Source organism: Saccopteryx leptura, chromosome 2 (assembly GCF_036850995.1).
Source record: "Saccopteryx leptura isolate mSacLep1 chromosome 2, mSacLep1_pri_phased_curated, whole genome shotgun sequence".
NCBI lineage: Eukaryota > Metazoa > Chordata > Mammalia > Chiroptera > Emballonuridae > Saccopteryx > Saccopteryx leptura.
Window position 1 is genome coordinate 172,306,118 of NC_089504.1, and position 12,386 is coordinate 172,318,503.

Genomic DNA, 12,386 nt, shown 5'->3' on the forward strand with positions numbered 1-12,386 from the left:
TCTTACGTGTTTTTGCTATATTCCTCTGCTACCTGTATATCTTTAATAGTTTTCTTTAAATCAACTCACGTTTTGAAAATAACTTTATTTAAAAGATTTACCCCTACCACCTGGCCAGGCGGTGGCGCAGTGGATAGAGTGTTGGACTGGGATGTGGAGGACCCAGATTTGAGACCCCAAGGTCGCCAGCTTGAGCGCGAGCTCATCTGGTTTGAGCAAAAACCCACCAGCTTGAACCCAAGGTCGCTGGCTCCAGCAAGGGGTTACTCGGTCTGCTGAAGGCCCGCGGTCAAGGCACATATGAGAAAGCAATCAATGAACAACTAAGGTGTTGCAACGCGCAATGAAAAACTAATGATTGATGCTTCTCATCTCTCTCCGTTCCTGTCTGTCTGTCCCTGTCTATCCCTCTCTCTGACTCACTCTCTGTCTCTGTAAAAAATTAAAAGATTTACCCCTACCATAAATGGAAAATGACTATTCTTTGTCCTAAAAATAAACAGACCGAAAATAAAAGCTCATTTTTGCCATGTACTTTTTTTAGCTAGACACATTTGCCAGGGAAAACTCTAAGCCTGAGCAGGTCCGTGTTGACAGTACACTAGCACCAAACTGAGACTCTCTCCTTGACATCATCAAAAACCTCAAAAGAGGAATGAGCAACAGAATAATTTAGGAGGTCATTCTGTCTTTGTCCACCTACCATGTGAAAAATAATTTACATTAGGTGTCTCACATGTGAGGGAAATGTGACCTAGGTTTTTTGAGAGTTTAAGGGAAGCTGAAAATTGTTTCCATAGCTGTAGTGATGCCTCCTTTCTGGCCTCACCTGAGCCCTCATCTTGCCTGGTACTGCACTGATAACCAACCCCTGCTTCTCCCTGCACAGGTACACACTGGCTGCTCAGGACCTGGTGATGCGTGCCCGCGGCATCCTGAAGGACAGAGGATGGCGGATATCTAATGACCGACTGGGCTCAGGAGATGACATTTCTGTATATGTCATCCCTTTAATACATGGGAACAAACTGTCATGAAACGGCTCAGGATTGTTAGATCAGAAGGAAGAAAGCTAGGATGCCTCTGGGCAGGGTAGGGCCGGGAAGTGCCCTGCAGAGTTCCAGGTGATGCCACCTCTTCCCATCCCAGATGGGGAATTTGTTGCCCAAAGGCCTCTGGCTGTGCGTCAAGAGGATCCTTAAGTTTCAGTTTCCTCTTTTGTAACAGGTCTGGATACTCAACAGAAGCAAAACACGAAGGCTGCTATGGAGTGTTTATGTTTCCTTTAGTAGGCCTCCTAGGTAGCCCTTTCTCACTTTGGGTATACACATCATATTTATTTTGTCTGGAGTGCTGGGGTGGCCATTTTCAGGTCTAATTGGCAGAAGACTCTTCAGCCTGATGTCAAGCTGCTCTTTTCTCTACGGGTTAAAAGTGCTGCATTGGAAAATTGGGTATCATGCCTCAGAAAGTGTGAGTGCCCGCCTTCTCGTAAGCTTGAGGTTTATTTCAGGGAATGATGTCTATGTGTCTCTCTTTATTCTTTCATGGTGATGATGGGGTGAGGCAGGGATTTTTTTTCCTTTTTTATTCCTTGAATCTTAATTGTTTCCATAGAACAGGCCGGGGACTTTCCAATTTCGTGCTGAGGAATTTGTGTGTCAAAGTCCAAACCGGGCTGTCGCCATATCCTGCAGTCCACACCCCCAGCCATCTGGAGCAGTGCCCTGGCTGACAGAGTGCTGTCTTTGTTGTGTAATAATTTGTTCTTGAGTTGAATTTTCTCAGTAAAGCAGTGTTTTCATGAAATTTGGGCTATTTCTTTGGACCAACAGCTCCTCTATTGTCCTTAAGGGTCCCCCCTGTGTGGCTTGAGGTTTCGGAATCTGGCTTTTCATTTCTGGAATGGTTGCTTCTGACCCCCAGCCCAGCCCCTGCTGTGCCCTGAGGACAGATATAAGCAGTGTTTAGCAGGGCTGTTTAGGAAGTCCCTGTATCAGTCAGCTCATCATACCTCACATCAGGACCATTCCTCCACTTTGAATCCAGGTTCCATGGGCTGTGACTGTCTCCAAGACCACTCCCAACAACGTGCACGTGTCAGAGTCTCAAGAAACAGTGGGCCTACTCTTGCCATCGTCTTTCAGCAAGGCCCACACAGACTGAATCTGATAAAATGGAATTTGAGTTGGGTTGGCTGGTCATTCTCATGCTGTGCATCTGCTCCTTCTCCACAGAAATGTCCCCGCCACCCAACCACTCGGACCCCAATTCCCACTGTCCCTCTTCCTCTGAGTGTCCCTCACTGAGCATCAGCAGAGTGGAGTAGTTCTACCTGCTGCTTCACTGCCAGGAGGAATTGCAAAATATTTTTAGAAATCCCTTCTGTCTTTTAGACTGCTTCTCTGCATTGGGGGTCCTTGTAGAGCAACATCCAATTACCAACTCTTCTTCCTGAAGAGCTCCTGTGGTATCATCACCATCATGACAACTTTTTGTAATTAAACGTCCAATAAAGAGGTCATTGGTGTGATTTCCCCCCCCACCCCCCAAATGCTGGAGAGTGAGTTCCAGTTTTTTTGTTTGTCTGAAGCCCTTCCCACAGGAGCAGACAGGAACCGTCCCACTGGATAGTTCATAGTCTGCAGTCCTGAAGTTACATACATTTTCTTAGAAATGGCCTGGACCCTTCCTATTCTACGTTCATCCCACAGTATGGAAACAGTGTCCAGTCTGGCAGGTGAAATACTGTGGGAATTCATCCCCAGGGAGGTCATGAAAATGTTGCCTGGGAAGAATTGGACTACAGCCTTGTTAGGAGTGTTCATCTGACAGCTTCCCTCCTCCTCCAATAAATCTTAGCTTTCTAGCAGAATATTATGCTCTGGAAAAACGTGCACGCATGCTACAGCAGTGTGGTTCCTGCCTTCACCCTCAGAGCCACACAGATTGGAAACTTGAGTTTTCCCTGGAGGACTGCACAGCAGCTTTAGGAGCTGTCCTCAGAAGCAGTCACTGCTCTCCCATGTTCCCATTGCCTTTCATTTTTTTCCTTTCCTGGGCTTCTATGTAAGCCCTGTCTTGAATTTCTCCAGTTTTATTTGAGCCAGGAGAATCCGAGTTTGGGTGTAGATGTGTAGATGTCTTGACAACCTTCTACTCAATTCTTTGATCCATTTACTGCCAAGACATGCTTCAGGAAAATCTCTGGAACCCCCTTATTCAATTTATCCAATTCTTGAGCATTAAGTCCTACTGATTTTAATCAGAAAGGTACCTAGGAATTATTTTTAAAGCCCCCTCGAGCAGAAAGATCTCAGTAGCTAGTTGAAGCCATGATTCTGTTTGGGGAGGGGAGGGAAACTACAAATGAGGTAAATAAATCAAATGTGGAAAAAATGATTTGTTAATGCTCATAGGAAATACCCCGGCACTGATACTGCTCTGTGAGTTGAGCTTCCTCAGTCCCGGCCTCATTACCGGGCCGCACACAGTCCCATGCAGGGCAGTAACTGTCTACTTACCAGGCTGGCTCCTGGAGCATTCCTGGAAAGGTCAAAAGGTAACACTCAAAATTCCGCAGAACCTATTTATACGTCGTGGTTCTGAAATCTTATGTATCTGAGTTAGAGTCAAATCTGCTTGCCCTCACTGCCTCAGAGGAAGTCTTGTTTAATAAAAAGCTTTCGTTTTCCGAGTCAGCTGTTTATGGTTGTCCTGGGGTGTGCATGGCCACTTCCTTTAATGAAAGGCTCTTTCAGTTCTAAATCTCGTTGCTGGGCTGGCCCCTGCTCTGTAGAATATTTGGTGACACTCTCTTCCCTAAAGAGAGCAAACTCAGACTCCATCCTCACTGCAGCGTTTTCCAGGCAACACCCTACCTGTGTTGTGGGAACACCTGAGGTCGGCAGTGCCAGCAGTCTGAGGAAGAGGGTGTGTTCTGCTGTGGTGGTGCTTACATAACTGCTGTTCTTGGGCTCAGAGGAAGAGCTGAGAATTGGGTGAGGCCAAGGACTCAGCTGTCTAATAGGACAAAGCCAGAAAATGTGGGACTTTCAGTTCTTTTCTACAGTATTCAGCCTTGGGAAATTTCGGGTGTTTAGCATTTTGTTAGCAACCTAAACCTCCCTGGGGCTGCATGAACTCAGCTGTGCTCACTCTTTTCACTCTTCTTTGTATTCGCTTACTTTCTGGAAGACCTGCTGCTGTAGATAGCTATTGATGGGTAGGGATGAGAGTCCCAGACCCAGATTTGGCCTCAGATCTTGGCCATTCACGTAGGGGTTTTTGGTTTATCAAGAGGACTAGTATGGAAACACTTAGAAAAATCTCTCCCACATCCTTAAAATTCTGATTCTCCTCTTGATCTCATCCCCTTTCTCATTTGCAGTCAACCTTCTTTACAAGGCTACGAGTGGCCAGTGGTTTTCTTCCCAGCACAGCTGGAGGAGCTGTCCTTTCCTTAAGTGACTCAGCAGCCTCACTCTCTTCAGAGTGAAGCTGTTAAGTTTTTATGAGATTCTATTTTCAGTAAGTTAGTCCTTCTGGGACATTTGGATAAAGCAGTGAGAGTCACCGTCTATGCAAGGAACAACCAGACTGACCCAAAAAGTTACCAGATCTAAGAAAAAAGGAAAAAGCATATGTTAGGAATTTGGATTTTTTATAAAGGTTTTTTTTTTAAAGACTTTATTTATTTCAGGAGAAAAAGAGAGAGAAGGGGTGGGGGAAGCAAGAAGCATCAACTCCCATATGTGCCTTGACCAGGCAAGCCCAGGGTTTCGAATTGGTACCCTCAGCATTCCAGGTCAATGCTTTATCCACTGCACCATCACAGGTCAGGCAGGAACTTGGATTTTTGAGGGTTTACAATTGCAGAGAAATTTCGCAGCCTGCACACCTTAGTCCACCTTGCTGAGCAATCTATGGCTTTGCGTGGGTGATGTGTGAGTACACTGGGGTTTTTCAAAGGACACTACATGAGCAGCCCAATTTGACTTATATGTCAGCATCGTGGCAGCTCTTTGTCAGATTTGAGTGCCAGTCTGGGGAGTACTGCACTTCTAGTCCATGATGTTGTCTGTAAATAGCTTTCATTTTTCCTCTGCGTCTTGTATGTTTTGTTCATGTAAAAACCAGGCAGACAGTGACCAAATGAGGCTGTATATGTACTGTTTTCTACTATGATGTACTTGAAGGAGAATCTCGTGTCCTCCCCTCTTCCAACCTTCCATAGTATTTTGTGTTTGTCTGGGGAGTCCTGAGGTTACTCCTTTACTCCTGTTTTGCTTCCATTTCCTTTGTTTCTTCTGGGGGCCAAGGGAGGTCCACAGTGGAGATCATGGAGATCATTTGTAAGGACTGTATCGTAGGGTCTAGGTTTCCAAAATGCTCTGCGTGCAGCAAATGAGAGGGATCTGCCTGAAAGTGGTTTCAGAACCCTGTACTTTATGCTTTGTGATTGTGAAAACTTGACTTCTGTAACCCAAAAGTGAAAACTGTTTAGTATTGGGGATTTATTTTGTGTGTTTTGAAACTTAGGTTCAATGTTCCCTCGGAAAAACTAAAGAAATGTATATACTTAATGACATTTTAAAATAAAATATATATGTATATAGGATACCTTTAGTAAAACCTTTCTGTGTCATTTCTTTAATTCACTGTGAAGTTTCTTCATATCAGGTAATGAAATGATAGTGAGAATGCCGTGATCTAATACGGAGTTGTCAACTGTGAGGAGACTCAAAAGCAAATCAAAGGGAATGAATGCCACCACTATAATCTTCACAGGAACAGCAGTAAAGGTTGCACATTTTAACAAGGCCACCAGAGGAATGACCATGGATATTACTCCCAAAAGTTATTCTTCCTTATTTTATTGAGGTATGACTTACATATAGTATTATATTATACTAGAAAGTCCGGTGGTCATACGAAATGACCGCTGTTCTAGATATTATAAATTGTAATTAAAATGATTTGTGCAAAGGTGTCTGCTAATTCAAACTGAATTACCCAGGGCAGGCGGCGAGGACGCCCCTTTGCTTACTGCCCCACGGGGTTTCCCCCTTCTACTTGCTTAATTGCTTAAAGTAGAGTGCAATGAAGGAAACCACTGGCGGTACATTTCTTAAGAGCTCTACAAAACTATGTTAATTGTATTTTTGAGTTATTTAATTTTTTATTAGTTTTGAGGCTTAGAAATGGAATACCCAGGAGGCAAAAATCAACATTTTCGACACCTGCTCTTCTTTGCTTTTCATCGAGGTCAAAAAGCTGCTGAAGCAGCCCGGGACATTTGTGACGTGTATGGAGAAGGTGTCATAGGCGAGTCTACAGCACGGAAATGGTTTGCAAAGTTCAAAAATGGCGACTTTGACGTCGACACGTGCCGCAGTGGAAGGCCTTCTGAATTCGATGAAGAACTGGGAAATGCTCGAAAAGAATGCCACGGTCAACAAGGAGCTCTACATCGCCCAGCTACATCGCATGAATGAGGCTATTCGACTGAAAAGACCTGATCGACATGGTCAAACCATACTCCTTCACGACGCCAGGCCCCATGTTGCACAAGTCATCAAAGCCGCACTCCAAGAGCTCGAATGGGAGGTCCTTCAGCATCCGCCATATTCTCCGGACCTTGCACCGACCAATTACCATCTTTTCCGCTCCCTGTCAAACCATATGAAGGGCGTTACCTTCGATAACAAAGTGGTCCTTAAAAACTGGCGCAACAACTTCTTTGACACCAGACCAGGCGATTTTTGGCGGAACGGCATCAACAAATTGGTCGAGAGGTGGGAAGAGGTTGTAAACAGCAACGGCGAATATATAATTGATTAACTTATTGTATAATTATTGTTTTTTGTTTAAATAAAAGTCTTCGGTAAAAACGCTACGAACTTATTCCCCAACCCAATAGTTATCTATTACTCCCTATAGGTCTGTTAATATTTGCTTTATATATTTAGGTTCCCCTATGTTTGATGCACAAATATTTACAAATGTATTGTCCTCTTGTTGGATTGACTAAGTGATATTCTTAAGTATATCCTTGCTGAAGGTAGTAAGTCAAGACTCTCCTTAGTCACTTAAACATTATAAGTATTACAAAGTGTTAATAAAATGTGCCATCTTATAAAGTAACCTTAATAGGTGAGATCAGACATCAAAGAATGTTAATTCTACTTAGTTCTAGAGTCCAGGAAGTTAAAAGTAATCTAGAAAATATCAATACAATGTTAAAAATAATCAAAAGTATTAATTCACAAAGAAAGCTAAAAGCTGCTCTAGCTTATCTGAAGCTTGGTTCAAAAGACTTGACTAGATAGAAAATACTCATGTTAAGAATGATTTTATTATAAAACTTTCCCAACTCTTTTCACCTTCACTTGTACCCTAATACTTATGATGCCTCCTCCTCCCCATTTAGCCGTACAAATTCATGGAAAGAGTCAACCCTTGGATTAGATTCCTGAAGATGAGAGGAGTCTTCTAGCATTCTCATGAGCAGTGCTTATCTTATCAGATTAGCCCATGGAAGCTGTGGTAGATTGTCTCCAAAGGTGGCTGCCAACAGTGCCTCCTATGTCTGTTCACCAACGCTCCTTTTCCCATCAAGAAGTGGCATTTGTTGCTCCATCCCTTGAATCTGGTTTGGCCTATGATTTGTTCTGATTAATACAAAGAAGTGACTTTGAGAATTCCAAGCCTAGATCTCTGGAGGCCTCGGAGCACCTGCTTTCACTCTTGGAAGCCAGCCACCCTACAAATGTCATACTAGATTACTGAATGATGAGAGGCCACCAGGGAGATAACCAGAGTACCCAGACATTGAAAGTAAGGCCATCTTTGATCCTCAAGCCTCACCTGAGACATTCCAGGTGGTAACAAAAGAGAGAGGCCCAGCCAGCACTTGAGGTGTTCAGGCCATTCCAGCTGAGGCCACAGGCAATGCAGGTCAGAGGGAGCCATCCACACTGAGCCCTGCCCAAATTCTGGCAGACACACAGAAATGTGAGCACATAAAATAGTTTTTGTTTTAGCCTGACCAGGCAGTGGCGCAGTTGATAGAGCGTCGGACTGGGATGTAGAGGACTCAGGTTCGAGACCCCAAGGTCGCCAGCTTGAGTGTGGGCTCATCTGGTTTGAGCAAAGCTCACCAGCTAGGACCATAGGTCATTGGCTTGAGCAAGGGATTACTCGGTCTGGCTGAAGGCCCACGGTCAAGGCATATATGAGAAAGCAATCAATGAACAACTAAGGTGTCGCAACGAAAAACTAATGATTGATGCTTCTCATCTCTCTCCATTCCTGACTGTCTCTCCCTGTCTATCCCTCTCTCTGACTCTCTCTCTGTCTCTGTAAAAAAAAAAGGTTTTTGTTTTAATATTTGTGTAGTTTATTATACAGCAATAGATAACTAAAACAGATAACCTAGCTCAAGGGAATTGGGGTAAAGTAGTTAAAATTTTAAATTAAAAAGAGAAGCCCTGGCTGGGTAGCTCATTGGTGAAAGCATCATCCTGACATGCCATGGCTGTGGGTTGGATCCCGGTCAGGACACACAACAATCAATTAATGAACGCAGAAATAAGTGGAACAACAAAACGATGTTTCCCTCCCCTTGCCTTCTTCTCTTTCTAAAATCAAATTTTAAAAAAGAGAAGAAAATGGCACTGACAAAGTACATATGTAACTTTGGAAATAATCCTCCATATGGCACCTGGTAGAGGGACTAAAATGAAGAAAAAATAGTAATGCGGAGACTTTAATTGATGGCTGCATTGGTGTCTCAGTAAGAGTTCTCCACACCTATGCTTATATTTCTTCATGCAGTTTACAATGCTCATTAATAAGCCAGGAAAACTACAGCTATGGGGGCCATCCATAAAGGGGTAAAAAAGGCCTTTAACCCCTCACTTATGATGGGACCATCTCAAGTTGTACTACTTAAGACCCTTGGGAGAGGCAAGTCATTCTTTGGCTCCTAAAAGTGTTGCTTGAAAATGTTAGGTTATATCTCAGGGAAAACAAGATAACTTTTAAATTGTGATTATGTACATGTATCATATATTGTTTAAAAATTCTCATTTAAAAATCTCTGGGCACAAAATACTTTAAACTTGTTGCCATCCCAGTTTTTTCCTTCAATTAAATGACACACCAAAGAGTGATTTTGAAATTCTCTATCAATTAGTATGTCTTCTTAATTGGTTTTGCTGTAATTAGAGCCTTGTAAAGACTGTTGATCTCTATACATCTTTCTACATTTTTAGTCTCTTGTCTTGTACTTCTGATGAAATGGTCCAGCCAGCTAACTTCCTCTGCTTTATCAATTCCACTCAGGCTGCCTACAAAAGATTAATCATGCGATGAACACAAGGTATGGGCCAGGTGCACCTTGACTGTCTTCCAGGTCTGACCAGATTGCTCGTGTAAGGGGCACTTGGACAGAGCTTCGAAAGGTCTGAATGCAGACCTGGAGGATAGCCCTCCTCTGAAAGAACCATAGAAATTGAAGTTTTCTCTTTTACTCTCTTTTTAAATTGTATTTACAAATATAATCAGTGAAAAGTAGAAGTAGATGAGCTGGTTCAGAAGGCACTGTTGTAAGGTGGAGGGGGAGGAACAGTTGACATGGGGATGGAAAAATGAAGTTGTAGCAGCAGAATGTCCCAACCAAGTCATTTCACACCCTTTAAGCCTGACTAGTATTATAGTAAGAAGACATCTCTGATTTAGACTAAAAGTTGTGGAACCTGAAAATAGTCTTAGCCCCTATAAATTAGGTATCTCCTGTGTATTAAGTTTGGTCAATGTGAAAAAAGTTGGGATGAGATTCTGGAGAACTGTGAAATCTATTTTCATTGTCCTAGGTGGAAAATTGCAATTTCTTTATTTATTCATTTTGAGACAAAGAGGAGAGAGAGAATGAGAGGGAGAGAAGGAGGAGGAGCAAGAAGCATCAACTCCCATATGTGCCTTGACCAGGCAAGCCCAGGGTTTTGAACCAGCAACCTCAGCCTTCCAGGTCAATGCTTTATCCACTGCGCTACCACAGGTCAGGACAAAAATTGCAATTTCTAATCCTGGAAGCCTTAAGCATAAGTTATGGGATATGTGGCCAATTTACCAATTGCACAGTAGAGTTTGAAGGAAAATTAACACTGTGGTTGTTCTTATACTTATGAAAAAGATAAGTGCTATCATTATTATATATATGTTTCTTGGAATATCATCCACCAGGCCCACCCAAAGGTTATTTAATTCTTAGGTTATGGTTCAGCAAATGTTAATGGGCCACTTGGACTGTGTCACAACTGTTCAACTCTACTTTGTTACACAAAAGAAGCCATAGACAACCTGAGCTAGGATCTGTCACAAAGCATTAAAAGTCAAGCTTGCTTGCATTCATTCATTCATTCATTTACTATTGAACTTATTGGAGTGACATTGGCTAATAAAATTACACAGGTTTCAGGCGCACAATTCTATAATACATCACGTGTATATATGTGTTCACCACCCCAAGTCCAGTCTCCCTCCATCACCATCTATCTCCTCAAGCTTTATATTTTGATCAGAAAAATTAACTCATGAAAATATGGCATGATCTTGCCTCTCTGGAGTGGAATGAATAAGAATGTCACATATTAATGAAGACAAATGGCATATCATAAGAAAAAAATAGGGTCAGTAATCATTTATCTTGTTGTGTTGAGTTATAAACAGGGTAATTTATAAATTTGACAGATCTTTGTTACTAAGACAATCTCAAGGCCTTTAGCCACAATGTTGGTGGATGCATCAGGGCAGCGATACTATATTTCCTTAATAATCAGAAACCATCAGTTATATAATCTGCCACCAATTCAAAACAGTTAAAATTTTAAACATTCAAGAAGGAGATTATTAACCCATCACTTACCACACTCCAGTGAGGAGCTGGGGGGAACATTTATGTTACTGCAGGAGGTCCTCGGGCTATGACACAGTTCCACTGCTATGACAGTGAGGCGCACGAATTTTGGTATAAAACACCCTAACCCAGTGGTTCTCAAAGTGTGTGCCAGGGCACACTGGTGTGCCCTAGAAGATTTCCAGCTGAGCCCTATGGTATTCCAGAGAAATATGTGCCTGTTGGGGACCAAAAAACCAACGGGGTTTTTGGAGTTTAGATTTTGGGGGGACAGAGGTATGGGGAATTGGCTATAACTGACAGTCTGCCCAACCCCCCACCTTCAACTTGCCTGATTAGGTTGCAAAAGACTGTTAAGCTGTGGTGCTGGATTGTACCCTTCATGTTCCCCAGAAAGACTGGAGGCAAGTTTCTTCTATTTGTTTGGTGTAAAGTTAAGATGATATGTATGGGGGGGGGGGGGTCTGCACCCAACACAAGAGTAAATAGAGGAATTCTTCAATGTATTGACGAGACAAGAAAATGAGAGTTTGCCTTTCAAATATATGCCCAAACGTTAAAGAAATCTCTAGGACACATCAGTCTCATTTTTCTCATAAACACAAGCATAAAGAAACTTAACACATTCGCGCCAGGACCTGCTGAATTTACTAACTCTTACTAAGAATGTATCTAAATATATAAAAAGAACGTTTTTGTCATTTTTTAACTTTTTAACCCCTCTTTTTTACGAATTCTAAAAAACATAACAAAAAATTGTAACATAAAAATGTTTTTTGGCCCTGGCCGGTTGGCTCAGCGGTAGAGCGTCGGCCTGGCGTGCGGGGGACCTGGGTTCGATTCCTGGCCAGGGCACATAGGAGAAGCGCCCATTTGCTTCTCCACCCCCTCTTTCCTCTCTGTCTCTCTCTTCCCCTCCCACAGCCAAGGCTCCATTGGAGCAAGGATGGCCCGGGCGCTGGGGATGGCTCCTTGGCCTCTGCCCCAGGCGCTAGAGTGGCTCTGGTCGCAAAAGAGCGATGCCCTGGAGGAGCAGAGCATCGCCCCCTGGTGGGCAGAGTGTCGCCCCTGGTGGGCGTGCCGGGTGGATCCCGGTCGGGCGCATGTGGGAGTCTGTCTGACTGTCTCTCCCCGTTTCCAGTTTCAGAAAAAAACAAACAAAAAAAATGTTTTTTAATGTCAGAATAAATGTAATTTTGTCGTATTTATTTCATTTAATTACCATAAAAGCACACTTGGACTTTATATTTTTTTCTTTAATATTTGACTTAATTATTAAAATATATTTCTCAGAAATTTGTATATAGTGCGCCTACAATTATTTGTAGGATTTTAAATGTGCCCCGACTTCAGCAAGTTTGAGAACCACTGCCCTGACCTAACACAAATGGAACACTGCGCTTTTAACAGTCCAAAATGGCGTAAGTAAGCATTCTGGGGGACACCAGCTCCTTTACTCATACGC

At 42.9% G+C, this 12,386-nt stretch overlaps 1 protein-coding gene and 1 long non-coding RNA gene across 5 annotated transcripts in view; one reads left to right on the forward strand and one right to left on the reverse strand.

Moving 5' to 3' along the window:
- The window catches only part of PPM1H (protein phosphatase, Mg2+/Mn2+ dependent 1H), a 373,609-nt gene that overhangs the window by 338,056 nt on the left and 23,167 nt on the right, over positions 1-12,386 (forward strand). For 2 of the 3 annotated variants that reach the window (XM_066369324.1, XM_066369321.1), the window contains one exon: positions 890-5,622. The exons of the other annotated variant lie outside the window; for it this stretch is intronic. In XM_066369324.1, coding sequence (XP_066225421.1) covers positions 890-1,037 — 148 coding nt within the window. In that variant the 3' untranslated portion in view covers positions 1,038-5,622. Of the gene's footprint in view, positions 1-889; positions 5,623-12,386 lie in introns of those variants that run through there. 3 annotated transcript variants of the gene reach the window in all.
- LOC136395124 (uncharacterized) overlaps positions 1-12,386 on the reverse strand; it is an 86,163-nt gene that overhangs the window by 31,850 nt on the left and 41,927 nt on the right. The window lies entirely within an intron of this gene.